Below are 17,561 nucleotides of genomic sequence, written 5' to 3'. Positions count from 1 at the left end.
GGAATACCAAGGGAGAGGGTGCTTAGCCTATATCATACTGGTTCTTGGTGGAGTAATTATTTTTCTGGTAACTGATTAAAAAAAAAAACACCTGTGTATTTATACAGTTGTGCTGTTGCACAGTTCAGTGGGATATTGTGGTGTTTTCCTGTAGGGCTCCAAGATCTCGTTCTGTGGCATCAAACAGCAGAGATACAGTGTCTTGTTCCTTGGGTGCCTAGCCTTTTTTGTATACGGGCATCAATTATGACAGTGTTTGTGGTACGTTTCAGCTATTAAGCAACAAGCGTGCAAAGAACATAGTACCAACCAGCAAAGCAGCTCAGAAACAGCTTTCAGCTTTGTCAGCTGAATGTGGACTTCATTTTGAAAGTGGTAATCATCGGTCAACTTGCTCTTAAAACTTAAGAATATCAGCGTACCATGCAAGGTTGCATCAGACAGCCAAGCTTGGTAGGCAGTGCAACAGGCATATACATATTTGATTATTTTTTTTGTTATTAATTTATTCCCTTATTCTGCCATGTTTATGGCTGACAAGGCATAAACAGACCCTGTAATTCACAGAGCTGGTGGTTTGTTTGTTTGTTTTAATAACCCAAAGATCAAGCTGTCTGCTGTCCTTATTGCAAGTTAAGTGCCTCTCAGCTACAGGAATAACAGTACTGCTTGCTATTATGCTATGTGACTTGTTTTTCTCTAGGTGGAGAATGCTGTGAGGCCCAAGCGTGCCACCATTGCATCGCTGCACACATCTCAAGAGGCAGATAAAACTGTTGTGTGCCACAGTGTCTTGTCTTAACTGATAAGGATTGTTGGCTGTGTGTTGGTTGTGTCCCTCCTCTGGCAGGGAGCATGGGGGGAAGCTATTTTTGTCAGTAGTGTGGTCAAGCTAGAGGTAAGCTGTAGCCTACTCTGAAGAGCAGCAGTGCAAAACTGGCTGACTGTTGACATTTTTGCTGTTGAAGTAGTAGGTATATCTCTGCACATTGGTTGAAATAATAAACTTTTAAAATATCCCCCCATACACTGGGTATGTTGAAAGTCTGTGTATCATAGCTGGCTTATTCTAACAGCTATCTATAGATACAGGAGATGACATGGTTATATCAGACTTAACTACTTTTATTTCAAGTTCCTGAATCTCCCATGTTCCCTGTTGGTGTAGAGAGTAGTTTTTCATTCATGGGTGAGTGGGGGAATGAACTGGCTGCATATATGTAGGGTCTGTGAAATCCAAGTGTTCCTTTTTACACTCTTTTGAAAAGTGTAGTTTTGCTATAACTGCCTGACTTGCTTTCCTCCCCACCTCCCCCCAAAAAAAACCCAAACATCCCTGTAACTGACTGCATTTTAGGTATATGGCAGTTGTAGCTTTTATTGCATCAGACTGTAAAGCTTTTGGCTTTTATTCCAAAATCTATTACTTGAAGATGGAGCATAAAGTGTTTTAGTAATGCAAAATGTTTTCATGCTTCATTTGACGTATTGCCATCTAAAGTAGCTCTGTTGTCCCTGTGTGGGCCTTTCCTCAATGTACTAATCCTAATCCTAGAGGGCTACTTTTGGGTAAGATAGAGCTGCTCTTGGTATCTACAGTTCAGGTAGCTACATCTGGTAGGTTGCAGAAGAACTTTGGGCTGAAATGGTATGGAGTCTTTTAGCTGCATTTACCATGTAACATGCTTGTCTTGTCAGAATTTGATCTGGAGAAAGGCAGGTTCCAAAACACTATGGCGTGTGCTGCTTTCACAGGTACTGCTAATGTGGTCTGTAGTAACTCTGCTCTCTTGCAGGTGCTCTCAATTCCTGGTTTTGTTAATCTTGAATATTCTGTTTACACTTCCCTGCTGCATTAGTATCGCTCTAGATGATGCTATGCACACATCAGTGTTAACGGTTTTCAGCTTTAGTTGAATGCACTTAACTGAGGCTCTCAGCACTTAGGAGGGTTGAGTGTTAAGTGTACTGACAAGAATCTGGAGTGGATGTGGATTAATAACCTCTTCAGACCCTGCCTGTAGCTCTTCAGCTGAGTCACTCCACATAATACTGGCCATATTCTTCTTGGCATAGACTCTAGAAATTTTGTTAAGGATTTTCAGGTTGGTAGTTAATTAGGAATTGCATGTAGCATTTATGTTGACACACTGCTTGCTGTAGTATAATCTCTATGGCCTTTAAGTTAAATCCAGAAGCTTTGGAGTAGTGTGGGGTAAAGTATGTGGGTATGCTTGACCTAGAGTTCTGTGCACTTAGCTGGAGATGGCATGGTATAGGTGGGGGGTGTGACTTGTCAACAGACTGAAGTCCTGGACTTGGGAGGAAACCCTGCCCTGTGCCTTAGTGTTACTTGGTACCCCTGCATTTGTTCCAGTTTTCACAGTCTCTGAGATCTTTTTTTTTAATGGATCTTAGGGCTTGTGAAACATGTTTATTAACTTGGTGACCTTAGGTGTCCTACCCTTGCCTGCTCGCTTGTACTTGAAGGAGCTGTTGATAAAAGACCACTTGATATTACTGTGTTCCAGAGACTGCAGTAGTGCTCAGGGTTGACCAGAGCTTCCCATCAGCACAGTAAAAATTCCATCATGATTTTTGTCCTGATGCATTGAGATGAGATTTTTATCAGTAGTCAACATGGTCTTTATGTTTTCATGTTGGGGTAGTTCACTTTTTTGGCTTAGCTATTGCTTCATAAGGTAGTCATGTTTTAGCAAAGATTGACTTGATTTCTAGACATCTAAAAGAGGAATATAAACAAAAACTGGTCTCCTACTGTACTGGCTTCCGTTCCAGCATTCCACAGACGTCAGTATTTCCAGTATCAGTTTGTCACTTCAGTCTCCCAGCTCTCCTTTGTACTGTTATCATTGCTGCTATGAAGCAGCTGTTTCATTCGACTCTTATGCTTGTTTTGCATAGATTTGCATAAACAATTGAAGAATGAGCTCAGATTTAAAAAAAAAAAACCAAACCCACAACAACTTGTTCCAAACATGGATGCAGTTTCAGCTAGATACTAAGAAGTTGGCATTTGTGTTAGCCTTTGGGTTATTTTTAATATTATACTGACTGGTCAGCATCACAGCCAATCACCAGCACTTTCAGGAGTAAGCTTACAGCTGTTAGATGTAAGGAAGGATCTGTGTGCACTTCCTAAAATAGCTGCATGGATTGTTGCCCTGATCAGATATGCTGCTGAACAGTAGAAGAGTTGAGAACTGGCAGCAGCCACAGAGGAACAAATCCTCGTGCATTTCAAGTCTGGCCATTTGCATTTCTGTCACTGTGCCTATCTGAAGCAAAATATGACGCGTAGAAGAGCAGGGCTGGGAAAGTGTGCATGCATTGTAGATGGGTGGACAGGGGAGCAATGTGGAGCCAAGGCCCTGGTCTAGAGTTAAGTGGGTAGGTGGTAAGAAGATGGTAAATATGGTAACTCTGAAGGTGTTGCTAAGTTGAAGCCCTTAGTGGCTTGCTCCTTTTGAGTTGTCTCCCTGCTTTCCCTTTCAGTTCCCAGTAGTACTAAAGCAAAGTCTGTGCGTGTGCATGCATGTGCAAACCTACTGCTGTGGAATAGGTGACTTGCTCTTCCTGAGCCTTTAAAACAAATCTGTATTTGAATCTGAGAAATCAACAATGTCTCTTGTGCACAGTTCCGGAACTGTGTCACAGGGTTAAAATGTGCTCTCTTTTTTTCTTTTCAATGGTCAACTTTAAAGGTTTAAAACTGCTTCACTGTTTTTGGACAGTTGGAACTGTATTTCCAAGTTCAAAACCCTGTTGTTCTTGGAGAGTGGTTTCAAGGTTCGTCCATACATCTGGAATTGCTTCTCAGCATGTTGTGTATTTGCCTGGGGGCAAATTATTCAGTTCATGGAAGACAGACGTAAAAGACTGCTTGCAAGAAAGCAGGGAACTGAGTACCCTTGTGAGGAAGGGGAAGGATGGAATATATTCCTTATTCCTCCCCCTCCTCCATTTTCTGACTTGATAGGACAATTGGGGGGACCCCAGAACTAGGTCAGAAGGTCTTAGGATTGCTGCATATGACACGTCTCTGTCGTCATTGTTCAACAAAGCTCTGAAGATGGAGATAGTGGCAGAGCCAGACTTCACACTGGGCAGAAACCCTGTGAAGCTGGAGCCTCCATGGAGTTGGCATGTTGCCTCGCATGCCAGCCCCGTATGGGTATTTGCAATATGTATGCAGAGTGTGTATCTAATGCATATACATTGGGGGTGGATTGTCACTCGTGTATGAGAAGGCTGCTCCTGCCTGTCTGTGTGCTCCCAAACCCTTTCTCATTTCTGTAGTGAGGAAGGGAGGGAGTGCTTTTAGTGGTCAACTTGATTTAGGGGCTCATAATCAAATTCTTATTTGATAAAATACTTTTCCTCTAAAAATGCAGCCTTAATAGGAAGCCAGAATTGCTTAAGTCCTCGTTGCTTTGACAGGGGAGACTTGTAACAACGCTGACAATTATCACTTGAGTAATCAAGATGAATAAACATTAAATTAAAGCTAATGTAATCATTGAAGTTTGATAGTAAGTTGGTCAGACAAATGCTCTACTATTGCACAAATAGCTAACTGGATTAACTGAAAAAGATAAAGTAGGTTTAACAACTATTTATATTCAAGATGTATTCTTTACCCTTGAAACTTTAAAGAAAAAGTAGTGCTAAAATTCATTCATTCACTTATTCACTGAGTAACTTAAAATAAAATGCTCTTAATGTGTGTAAATTTCTTTTGCTTCTTGGTTTATGCTCTTCTGCTCTTTAATGTCATAACCTTTCCTTTCAGATACGAAGGTCTTGCGGTATTATTTTAATCTGGGATTGCAAGTAAGTGCTTTTAAAATGAGTATAGAAAATTGCCTCTGAAAACTGTTTTTCTTGACAAATGTACTGATGTATTTAAGACTTCCAAGCATGCTAAATGTACATCCTGTGCACTTGACTATTAATACATATAGGCTTGCTTGGTGGAGATTAACAGCTTGGGAAGTAAAGCACATTAGTGAATGTGAAGCACATTAGTTGTTTTCCTTTGGGTTGTGGTGGTGGTTTTTTTTGTTTTTGCGGAGAACGGTGGATAAATACTGTTTTTTCCCTCAAGATAAGGGAGGAACCCAAGCCATTCTTAAGAAAAGGTGTGTACCTAGACAAGACATCAAAGACCATTTAGGCGTGTGTGGTTTGAGTCTTCTAGGACTTGTACAACAGTGTTCAGACTGGTTAGCACTATTTCTCCATGTTCTGTGAGCTCTTGCTCTGCTGAAGAGTTGTCTCTGCACCAGCAGTCATATGCGGTGTCAGTGCTGCTGCTGCTGCTCAGGGTAGTAAAAGAAGTAATGTCAGCTTCTTCAACTGAAGAAATAAGAAAAATCTCTTTGAATATGACAAAGTTGATAGGTGGGAATCTTTCTCTGTAAAGATTTCTGACACAACAGCAATGTGGAACTGAGGTGGCTATTGCTGCAGGTATTGCAGTATGTTTTCTGGTAGGCAGTATTGGGTTGTTTTGGTATGTGTAGTATCTTAAGGGGCTAGGAAGGAAAAAATGCACTTCTTGGGAGCTTTAGATCTGAAACTAGCAGTGATTTGGAGGAGGGATGGAGAGTATGTGGTTGTATGCATGACCTTGTGGGGTTTTTTTTCCTTTTCTTCAAGTATTATCATCAGAGCTATTGGCCTTCCATGGTGTATGTACAGCCAGCGCTGCCACCATCGCCTGTGGAAGTTTATCCAGCATATGCTGAGCCAGCTCCTGTCCTAGATCAGTCAATACCTCAGGTCTACACTGATGCTGGGCGAACTGAAGTCCACCATGTTCCCTTGGAAGCACCTGCAAATGGTTAGTATCTGAGTGTTACACCACAGACACAACTAATGAGACGTGAGGGAACAGGTTTTCAGAGCATGACTGCTCCATGGGAGCTGCTTGCCTGCAGCTTTGCTGTCCTGTAGGAAGCATGAGGTTGAGAGGACGTAGAGTATGCCTTGTAAGGGGTTATCACAAGTTCCTCTGCCATCTGTGGTAGTACTTGAAGTATGTCGGAGTCACTGGTGTAGCCACCAATGTGTAAAGGGCTTTCTAAAGCCATAAAAGGGAAGAAGTAATCCTTTCTAGACCTGTACTAGGTACGCTACCTTTAACTTGGGGCAACTCTGTCTAAAACTGTGAAGGAATCTCTTTGCTTACTCATAAGCAAATAGTGATGGTATCAAAACAGAATGCCTGTATTTAAAGGAGGCAGTTGAGTTTTGGCAAGCACTGAGCACTGGTGCTTCAGCTCCAGGGCAATTTTTAAAAGGAAGATGTTGCAAGCCTTGGTTTTAGGCTCAGCATGCTGAACTGTTACCTCTTGAGTAGCCATTATTGCTAGCTGTGTCTCTTACTGTGCATAAGATTTACAGTGAGACTTAGTTTCACCTGGTGGCTTTGTAGCAAGCTTGTAGATCTGCTTGGCAGGAAACAGGACGATTGTATTAAATGAGGAAAAAGATGTCAAAAAGGTCAGATGCCTAGCTCATTAAAATCTATGGAACTTGGCAAACTGTTGGAAAGGAGTGCATCATAACAAAACTGTTGCTCAGAGGCATACAGGCTTATTGCTCTGCTAATGCTTCCACCTGTTCAGCTAGGGTGGTTCTTTTGCATAGATTAGTGTCACATGGTCAGAGATCAAACAGGGAAAGAATATATTAGCTCTCTATCTGAGTTTGTCTTGAAAGCTGATGCTCCAAAGCAGAAGGCAGCTAAGCAATTCTTGGAACAGGGTTTAGTGAGAAGATGAGCAAGTTTGTCCTCTAGTCGTAACTTGGAACCCAAAATGATTTTGACCCCTCCATTAGAAGGGACATATATGGGCATAAAATTGTCATCTAAATGGCTTTTCCCTTTTGGCCACCACAATAATGCTGTGTTCATGGTAATGCAAGTCTGCATAAAAAAGGCCATAGATATGGTAAAATATGGTGTGTGTGTGTATTTTGTTCTGTTCTTTTAAGGTAACTTTCAAAATGCAGAGCCTCCACCCCTGTCCTATGGGCCAGTATATTACCCAGTCGTGTCGGACCCCTTCAGCCAGCAATCTCTTCCTGGGTTTGATTCTTTAGTACCTGCCTATCGCTATATTAGTGCCTGGCATCCAGTAAATGCACCATATGGAAATTCTCCGCAAATTGCTAATGCTGTAAGTTCTGGACCGCTGCACCAGGTCAGCTATATTGCCTCACCTAACCCTGCACCTCATGATGTGCCTCAAGGAATGTAAATCTGGGAGCTATAAGCTCACTTCTTGCCCTTGGTTTCTCTTGTATCTTGTTTGTCAACTCTATGTGTTAATACTGTTTTGTAAACGCTACGCTGTCTTGGTGGGCTGGTTCAGTTGATTAAACTGCATTCAAATTTCATGTTTCTCTTTAGGCTTATGCTAGTGATTGTTGATTTATGCTAGTGATTGTTGACTTGACAAGATACTGTTTTAGTCGATTACATAGGAAAGCATAGGAAAAGAGTATATGTACACAAACTGTAGTGCAGGGAACACAAAGCTTGGTTTTGACTACATAAAATATGTGTAAAAACCATATGCTATCACTAAAGGAATGTTGCATCATGTACCTCTGTGAGGGGTTGCACTGGAACACTGAGACACCTGGTTCTTGTTTAAGCACTGAAATAGGCTGCCATTACAACTACAGGTAGAAATTGGGCACAGGGTTGTTAGAGGATGAAAGTGTTTGAAATAGGTTGGTTTTCTCAGATTTTGCAAAACAAAGCTTCTTTGCCACTAGTGGTCACATATTTGTAATAGCTGTATTTCTTCTGTCTAATTTCATTCTGCGTAGGTTTTGTGACTCTTGAAAGTGTAAGACTACTGTTTTGATCTGTTGTATATTGCTGTATGTTTGTAAGATTTGTTTTGTGAAAGCTGTTGCACAAGTGGTGGTAGTCTTGGTGTTTAATTTGCACTGACAGCACAAAATAAAAGCATTGAACACATGAAAACGAGTGGTCATTTATCACTGGCAGGCTACGTTTCTGATGGTTGGACATCTGACAGCCTGGGCCAAAGAAATGTCGTTGTCTTGTGTGGGGTAAGGCTTCTTCAGCCTTCTATGAGAAAGTAGCAAAAGCTTTCAGCGTGAGAAGGAGGCGCAGTGGAAAACTCTAGTTGTGTTTTTGTTGGTAAGTTTAGGAAGAAAACATTTAGTCTGTGCATGTGAACTGCAGTTCTTTCAAATGACTGTCTGCAGAGGCTCTGTCCTTGATAGAAACTTGCTCTGTACATGCAAAATCCACAAGGAGCGGGCGCGAGTTGGGCTCTGCCTGCAGTCCTGGGGGCATCATGGTGGCATAGCCCTGTCCTGGGCTAACAGAGAAGGGCACCAGTGTGGGTTATGCCGGCTCAGTGCCAGAGGCCCTGAAAGGAGCAAAGACCCTTATTTAACAAATCTTGACTTTCACATGACTTCAGCATTTGGGTGTCTGAGCTGGATTTTGAAAGCTATGCCTGACAGATCTTGTAGGGAATTTTGAGTCCTCCAAATTCACACATAGCCTGTTTTAGATAAAGAGATGAAGTTGGTAGCTTCAGATAGTGGCACAATTGCCATTTGCCAAAGTTGAAATCAACTCTATGGGCCCATGCTATTGTTTAGTGATTTTTTTTTTTTTTGTGTGTGTGTGTGTGGTGGTGGTGAAAAGGTGATTGGCTGCAGAATTGGGAGGGGGAAAAAGTGGGTTTCCTTCAGTATCCCTTGTAAGTAATCATGTAAGCAGAAACATAGTAGGAAAAAGTGACTCCTTTCAATTTTATCTTAAATTCATGCAGCACTTCTGGTGTTGATCCTATTTCCTTAAAACTCTTGAGACCTTTTTTTTCCTTTCATAAGAGAAGGTGGTAATATAATCCTCTGTCAGGAGGGTTGCAGACTTGGCTTTTGGTTTGTCTCCTCAAATCTCTAATTGCTGTACATTTAACTTGGCAATTTAATAATGGCTTTTCAAGATGGAGGAACCAGGTAGAAAGTCAAAGCATGATGAAAATGACACGCGAATAGCTAATTTGATTATGAGCTGTTGTGCTGTTTAAAAAAAAACCAAACAAACCCAAACAGAACAAAGTAATTGGTGGCAGTTAGGACTTTGGCCGTTGTATTTCTGCCTCTGGAGGAGCACTTGACTTGCCCAGACATTTCTCAGAAAGGGAGAAGTTCCTACTGGATTTTTTTGCTCCTTTCTTTGAAAAAGCATTTACTAGACTAACCTCTTAAAGGGACCAGTAAAGCATGTGACTTATTTTATGAACTTTAAAGTAGAACAGATTCAAGAAGTACAGTTTCCATGGTGGAGTCATGAAGTGTGTTTCCGCATCAGTCACGAGTGCCATCTGTCATATCCCAAACAGCTGCTGTCAAGCACCGAAGTCAGTATCTTCTACTTTCAGGCTTTAGCTATGAATAATGCCTCCTTTCTTCTGCTGTCACTGAGACAGCCTTGCTTTTTTCTATTCTAGCTAAGTGTTGGTCTCTTATCTTCTGGTATTAGTTTGTATCCTGAAGTCAACTTTTTTTTTTTAGTTGGAAACACTGACTGATAATTCTGGTATGGAGTCAAGTTTTTTGCATGTTTTTGCTTACCCTTCTAGTAGCTGGATTATTCAGCATTAGCTATGGGCTATCATGGCCATGTTGGCCACTTTGATATACAGGAAAATTACATTAATTGATATAATAATGTATGTAATATGTAGCCAATTAACTTATTTATGGATTTGATACACACAGGTACCTCTGTGAATTGATAGATGTATTTTTGCCAGGGCTGTTTAGGCTCAAAATTAACTTTCTGAACTAGCAAGCAGGGGCTGTGGGGAACAGTTATCAGCATGTCCTGGAGCTGGTTGATGCACGCTCTCCTTAGGTCAGGGAGTGCTACGTTCTTACTAACAGCAAAAGAGCTTAGAATTGTACAGAAATTTAAGTGAATGCTGGAGTCTTTTCTCTTGAATTCTGCTTTCCTGAGTTGTGTTGCACTACAATAGCTCTACATCACTTACTAAAGCAGCTGCTAAAAAAAGCCACAGCTCTACCTAAAACACAGCTAACCTGCTTCATATGTCAGCCATTTCCTCATCTAGAAATTACTAGGTCTGGCTGCAGCATCCCTGTACCGATAATATTCCTAGTTTTGTGGTTAAGTGTTCTGGTGGCTAATTGCTACAGAACAGTTGCCTCCTGAAAGGCTATAAGATAATTCACATCAAAAGTACACAGAATTCTGGGGGTTTGAGATGGGTTATTTTGGGGGGGGGGGGGCGGTGTACGTGTATGTGTGGTCTGCGGGTGCCAAGATGTGGGCTCATGGTCTTTTTTTGTAGGGAGCCCAGTGTCAGCCTGGTGATCATCCAGACTTGTTTACTTTGGCACACGGTTTGATTATTGCTTTGTTACAATTTGGTACCACCCTAATGCTCTGGGTTTTTCATGCCCAGCAGAATTGTCATGAATGGGGGTAGTGGGACATAGCTTGCAGCTATAAGCATATTTTATCTTTAAATAGAAGCACAAAAAAATCCATGAGTATTGATTTCTATTGGGAACAATTATTTTCCTTCAGACTTCTTTTTTTCTTTCTTGGGCTTCTTGAGGTATGTTGCATAATAAGTTTTAAAGCAAGGATTTGATCCTGAAATGTGTTTTTCATTTTTCTTTATTTTTTGTGGATGGGCTTTCAGCCTTTGAAAGGGAGAACAGAAGAGTCGTGCAGCCAAGTCTGTGCTAGTCATGCTTGCCGCCTTCTTTTCCACACCATGTTTTTATATATGAAAGGCAGGGGCTCAAATTAAATTAACACCTGAAGGATGTGCAGGAAGGATCCATGAGCTGGCAGTGCCACAGTGTGCTCTCTTTAGATGTGAGCCCTTCTGATTTCGTAGCCCTTATAAACAGCCTCAGAGACGAGCCTTTTCTGAAGCCGCAGGATGAAAGAAGCGGTGATCAACCGCAGTTCTTGTGCTTTGGGGTGTGAGCTTCTTGTCTTTTTGTCACTCTTCTAAACTGCTGCAAATCTTTCTGCCCTTAGAAGGAGCAGGCTTCGGTCTGGCTGCGTTTGCCTGCAGGTCTCCAGACGCCAGAGCGTACTTCTGTCCTCTGAGCGCCGCTTGCTACGCGGTAAAGTAAAAGCATGGTATTTTGGCAGAGGTGCTTGGGTCTTGCACCAAAGGAGGTGCCAAGCCTGTGCCCTGTTGCAGTCAGGCTGCGAGCACTGCCCTCCTGGTGCGTACCCCACTCCTCCTCCTCTGTCCCACGCCACGCAGCCTGCCCCCACAGCCGGGGTATCGCTAGTCCTGCTTTAGTCTGCGTGTGTTAACACCCGTTTTGTTACTGCTGTTTGCCAGAGGCATGAGTGTTTTTCTGAAGTCTTTTGAATTGTAAAATCCATCTGTTACTGAAGATAATTATTATAAATACTGTAGAGAAAAACCACACCGATTCTGCCTGCCAGCAGCGTTAGCCTGCTGGGCTATCACCGGCTGTTGCTCCTGTGCTGTTTTCCCCTTGGTCACATAAGAACACCAAACCGATTCTTACAGCAAGTTGTTTTTCTAGCTCAGTTGTTTTGTTTTACTCTTAGCTTCCAGTGTTCTCTCTGCAGTGGTGCTGGATACCTTTCTCTTTTATAAAATTACACCATAGAAGACTGTATTATGTATGGAAGATATTCAACACACAAATCCAGACCCAGACTTCCAAGTAACTGCTTTTTTCATAAGGGAGGAAGATAAAGCCCTCGGACCAGGGCTTTATAGCTTTGAAATAAGATCAGAGTTTAGATTTTGCAGGGTAGGCCTGTATCTAGAAACTCCTACACATGATCAAGTCACTGCTGCTTACCAGATTTCACAGTCAGCTCAGTTGCGGCAAGTATGAAATAGTTCAGCCAGTATGAGCCATAGGCTGAGAGCACGTACACAGGCAGCTACTGCAATTTAGTCATCTCTGCCAGTGTGGTGATCTGCAGGAACAGGAACATGTGCCCGAGTCCTGACAGGGAGTTTTTATGTGTTGGGTTCAGTTTACGGTAGTGCTTTTATTCCAGATGCTAAATCTTGCCTTCCCTGCAACAGGTGAACATTTTGCCGCTAGCTTCGGGGTGCTGGGGTTTACCCCAAGATAAATGTCATTCTGTTCTTATAGCTGTGATGACTGCTCAAGTTTGTTGTGTGAGAGAAAATGTTTTTTTAAGAGAAAGTGAAATATCCTCTAACGATGAAATTAATGGGCCATCTAACTCCCTCTACCCTTTCCTTTATATATTTTTCCTGTTCCCTACCCTGCCAATTTGCATTTTCCAATCAAATCTAAAACTATGGTTTCTGACTTCTTAAACCAGTACTTTTTTAATATGTATCATAGTTGAAAGCAAAAAATCTTAGTGCTAATGTTTGTGGTGATTATGTGAATGCATGATTTGTATTACTTTTCAGGAAGCGCAAGTAAGAGGAGATAAAATACATTGCAACACTTCTTCCCCTGCCTCCCACCTCCCTGGTCAAATCTGGTATTTTCTGCTGCAGCACATCTGTCTGCCTCTGCAGGGACAGCTGAGGGGATGGAAGTCATTTTCAGGTGCAGTTCAGTTCCCGTTTCTGGGATAGGAAGCCCAACTGGGGATTTGGGGTGCCTTAACTTTGAACTTTTAGGCTTTCTGATGTGAGTGGGAATGTACACATCCGACTTTGAAATGTCCTTTTCTATTAAAAAAAAAAGTAGCCTTCTGTCTTTATGTGGGTATTTAAAATTCTGTGGCTGTGGATCACTGTGGTGCTGGGCTTTGCTACAGCTTTTGGCAGGGACTGTGTTTATTTCTGTGTGTGTCCACATTGTCTCTTTTGTGCAGAATTCTGCATTTAAAGGAAAGGGATACTGCTATTGTTTAACTTGAGGAAACTCTTATTTTACTGGAGGCTTGACCAAGAGCCTTTGGTAGTTGATGGAAACCTTTTGAAATGTATCTGCATGCCTCCAGTGCTTTAATGAGATTTGCTTGGACGACAGCTTTATGTGAGCAAATTACATAAATACAGTTATATGTTGTTGCTTAATGACTCTTTTACACTATTACCTATATTGCTGTATATTGCAGTGTGGCTGATGTAGTTGTGCTCATAGAAGATATCTTTGGGGAGCAAATTAAAAAGGAATTACACTTAGACTTCTTTGTACAGGAGTAGTTGCCTTCATGTGGTGCATTTTATTTACCAACAGTTCCAGTGGTTTGCTATTTTCTGTTGTAGACAGGATATAATGTTTTGGGGTTGTGGTTTTGGTTTTGTTTTTGTTTTTTTCCACAGCCAGGTGTTGTTCAGCTCTTGGCCATGAACACTCGCTCCAATTTGGGTGGCCGACTTCATTGTAGGTAAGCTGTGCCGTGTCTTTTTTATGTAAATACCAATATAAGTTGCTCTAGAACTGGAGCCCTTAAGTGCTCCTCTGACCACTGACAGCCCTTGAGAAGTCTGTGGTGAACACGATCTTAAAAAACTATGAAATGTCAGATCTATTGCTGTTCATAAATGTTTATTATCAATAGGCAGCTGGAAATGTTACATCTGAAAAGGTAGAAACACCTTGAATTTCAATAGGCTTACATTTCTGGGAAAAAAATTAAATGCTTTTTATTTTTTTCAGTTTACAGTTAAGCTAAAAATACACATAAAATAAATAATTTTATTTATTATGTACACCATTTCATTTTTACATGTTATACGAGGGTATGACATGGAGTCTGCACTACGGACAGAAGAGATGCAAGTAGAAAAGTACATAAAACTAAGCGTCTGTTTTTGTTTTTTGCTCTTCTCCTTTTCTCCCCCCCCGCCCCCCACTTTCTCTAGGGGTGGCTATTACTACCCAACTGGCAAATGCTGAGGTCCCCACTCTCTCTTTATGTACGCAAAATTCTTACAACATCTAAAAGCTCTTTTGCCTGGAAAAGGCCATCAAGTTTTTGACCAAAACTAAAATAAAAAAGGAGGAAAAAAAAAAAATAAAGCCTCACCGTTTTTATCCCATGAAGTAAAATGGCATTTTAAAATATGCTCAGGTGTAAAGCCGTTTCTGTGATAGCTTTTTTTAATGAAGATTTAATTTGATATTAAAACTTGATTGCTAAAAAACCTGTTTGCAGAGTAAGCCCAGGTCTCTAGGGCTTGCCATATAGAAAAGAGAGTACTTAAATATCTGCTGTCCTTGGTTTCTCAAAGATCTCTAGCCCTCTAGTTCCCAGACCCACCTATAAACACATTCAGTAGTTTTTAAATAAGACTGTACAATACCCAAAAAATAGCTAGACCAAAAAGTGCCCCCTTGCTCAAAAACAACTATTTATAGTCAAAAGGCATTTCACTCTGTTGGCTAAAGGTATCACAGTGTTCTGTTAGCTAATGTGCTAAAAGGCCAGCTCCTTGATTGATCATGTCTTGTCCCAAGCACATCGTTTCTGCTGGCTTAGGACTTACTGCTGATATGGAAATGCTTTAAACTGGAGAGGGGAAAAAAACCAAACCAAAACAAACGGCCCCAAAATAAACAAAATAAGCCATGCTGAAGGAGGATGTGCTAGCCAGGAGGAATGGGCTGCACTGTCTTCTGTAGTCGGTGAGCCATCGATCAAGAAGGGTCTGTATGTAAAGAACAAACTCCAGGATCAATTTGGCCTTTAAAATTGTGGGTGGTTTGAGCTAGGTTAGGGTGTTTCTGTTGCTGTTATGGTTCGGTTTTTTGGTTTGTTTTGCACACCTTAAAAAAACAGAGCAGTAAAAGTATTTCCCTGAAGCATAAAATACTATCAAACATTCAGAAGATAAGGATCGAATGCTTCCGCTTTTTAAATTTACCTTTTTAGACAAAGCATGTTTTGTTTTTAAAACACTTGTTCTTGGTCATGAAGTTACTCGAGCAGTAGTTGTTCTGGGTGGAGGCAATTATGTGAATAATATATAAATGACTTGTTTGTAAGAGTGTAATGGCCTGAAATGGGGAAAGAAGTAGTGTGAAAATGAAATTGAATCAAATTACGAATGTTTAGAAAATACACTAATGTGGCTAGCCTGGAGTGTTCCCTGCTTGCTCCTCCAAAAAAAAAAAAAAAAAAAATCCAATAAGGGACTGACTTTATAGTTGTTAGCTTTCAAGTTACACAGTCACTGAAAACTACGGATTATTTTGGTAACAGCTTATTTTAGATGCTCCTCCAGTGAGCTGATTTATTATTCACTGTAGTCTCACTGATTCCAATTAATTTTACCATTACATGAATGAGAGTCATCAGTGCTTCCAGCACACCTGGGCTGCAACCTGCTGTGCTGCCTGCCCTGGCCAGCTGAGTCCCTCTTGCGAGGAAGAGGTCCTTGCAGTGCACCCAACCCAAAAACAGCTCCAGAGAGTTTTTAGTTAAGTAACAACTTTAATTCATCATAGGCTGCCCTAGTGGTTCGGATGTTTTTGCTTATTTTTTGCCATTCTGTTAGTGGAATTGCAACGGTGGTGGTGGAGTGGTCCTGTTTCTTTGGAAATCAGCCTTTGAGGGGGCACAGAGCTTTCTCATGGATGTGTCTGTGGAAAAGTGTTAGCACGCTGCAGGACAAGTTAACCGGTTGAAGGAGAATTCAGCCAGAAATTAAACCAAAATTGCACCTCTTCCTGGTTAACTGAAGTATGCTTTTCTTTGGGATTTTGGCCTTTCGAAAAGGAAAGTAGAAATATCAAAGCAAAGCTGAGAAGTCCCAAGGGAAGTGGGACATACACTTAATGGTGTGAGAGCAGCAGGTGCTCATGTAGTTTTCAGACTGCTAGAAAAGCCAGCAGTAAATCAGATCCTTGCTCACACTATTAGTAACTGTCCAAATAGCCAGTGCGGATACCCTGCAACCGCTCACGTTCCTGGAAGGGAGCTTAGGATGCTCGTAGTGCCTATACTGTGCAAGTCAAATCTTAGAGTTCCTGTTGCTCAAACCAAAGACCTTTATCCCGAGTAAGCACTAAAGAAAACCAAACTGTACCTACAGAGACATGAGGGCGAAGAGCCCCCTCGGAGGGACGCAGGAGACAGTCTCCTGCTGTCCGGGAAAGGTTCCTCCCGCACCCATCGTGCCGGCGACGCACCGCTGCCCGAGGTGCGTGTCTGGGAGCCACCTTATCCCGCTCCTTGGGGGGGGCGATTTTGCTCCAGCCGCGGCCTCCCTTTGCCCCAGCGCATGGCGTGCCCTCCTGTGACACCTTGTCACCTGCGTGACTTGCTGCCCTTGCCAGTGATGGGGTGAAATGTGAATACTAAGGAGGTGATGAGATGTGGAATTTCCCTATAGCCCTGCTCCAGTATCCTGCCGTGTGCGCGTGCATCAGTGCTGGGCTGCCTGTGGAACCTCCCCATGCTTAGAAGTCTGTTGCATCAACTAATTTTAACCTCTTTAAAAGGAAAGGTTTTACATTTATACATGAATATATTTATTTAAATACTCTTAATATTTACAGTGGCTGTTTCTGCTAAAAATTATGTTACATGTACCGTCAGAAAAAGGGTGAAACACAAATACGGTAAAGTGATGTTAAGGGTGAGACATAAATCACAAAAGCAAGGGTGTTAAGAATTTAGGCTTCCAGGGTACGCTGCTCCTGCTCTCTGTCTACTGCAGAAGTCCCCTAAATTCCCTTCGTGGGAAACCGTGCTAGTTTTCTACATGGAAAACTATCGTAACGGACATACAGTTAAATCCTAACCTGAATTAGTTGTAAGAAAATAAAAGTACATACTACTGCTACGAATATTAACTACTTACTGTATATAGCGCCTTTAATTTGAAGATCTGAAAGTGCTTATAAATAATGAACTAACCCCCCCTGCGAGGTAGGTAAGTATTATTATCCCTATTTTACAGATGGGGAAACTGAGGCATTAGAGAGGCTAAGTGACTTGCCCAAGGTCACAGGTGAGTCAGTGGCAGAGCTGGGACTAGCCCTCAGAAGTCCTGTTCGCTAATCCTGCACTCTAGCCGCTGTGCATGCTTCCTCTGTAGGGACCACATATACAAATACTTGAGTATTTACATATATACCAGTAAGTGAATAATATACAAATGCAATTATCCAAATAATCTGCAGAGATATGTCAGTTAATTTCTTGTTTCTGAAACAACTTCTTTAATCTCTGACCTGAGTACAAACACCCCCTAACTCTATTTGATATTCTTAACCCTGGATATTTGTTGTTAACTTTTTAATTGGTGATTATTTGTAGGTGTGCTGCTTTAAAAAGCTAGGTGAAAATGACACCAGGGATGGGAGGTGAGAAATAAAGCAGCTTCAAGAGCAAGACACCTTAAGAAAGGGCAAGTGGTCAAGATCTCTGCTACAACTAATTCCAAATTCCTTGCATATGTATAAAGAATAAAGGCCAGGCATGTACCACTTGGAGCATAGCTGTGCATCTTGAACCCAAGCCAAGGAAAAGTTTAACTCCTCACAGGAGAAGCTCCGAG

At 41.6% G+C, this 17,561-nt stretch overlaps 1 protein-coding gene across 1 annotated transcript in view; it reads left to right on the top strand.

Annotated features, from left to right (window-relative positions):
- ALG13 (ALG13 UDP-N-acetylglucosaminyltransferase subunit) overlaps positions 1 to 8,016 on the top strand; it is a 31,559-nt gene extending 23,543 nt beyond the window's left edge. Inside the window, exons 27-29 of the mRNA XM_075054554.1 lie at positions 4,814 to 4,854; positions 5,683 to 5,866; positions 7,024 to 8,016. Coding sequence (XP_074910655.1) covers positions 4,814 to 4,854; positions 5,683 to 5,866; positions 7,024 to 7,289 — 491 coding nt within the window. The 3' untranslated portion in view covers positions 7,290 to 8,016. The remainder of the gene's footprint in view (positions 1 to 4,813; positions 4,855 to 5,682; positions 5,867 to 7,023) is intronic.
- The last annotated feature ends 9,545 nt before the right edge of the window (positions 8,017 to 17,561 follow it).

This window comes from Buteo buteo, chromosome 22 (assembly GCF_964188355.1).
Source record: "Buteo buteo chromosome 22, bButBut1.hap1.1, whole genome shotgun sequence".
Taxonomy (NCBI): domain Eukaryota; kingdom Metazoa; phylum Chordata; class Aves; order Accipitriformes; family Accipitridae; genus Buteo; species Buteo buteo.
This window is presented reverse-complemented; position numbering and strand designations above follow the sequence as displayed.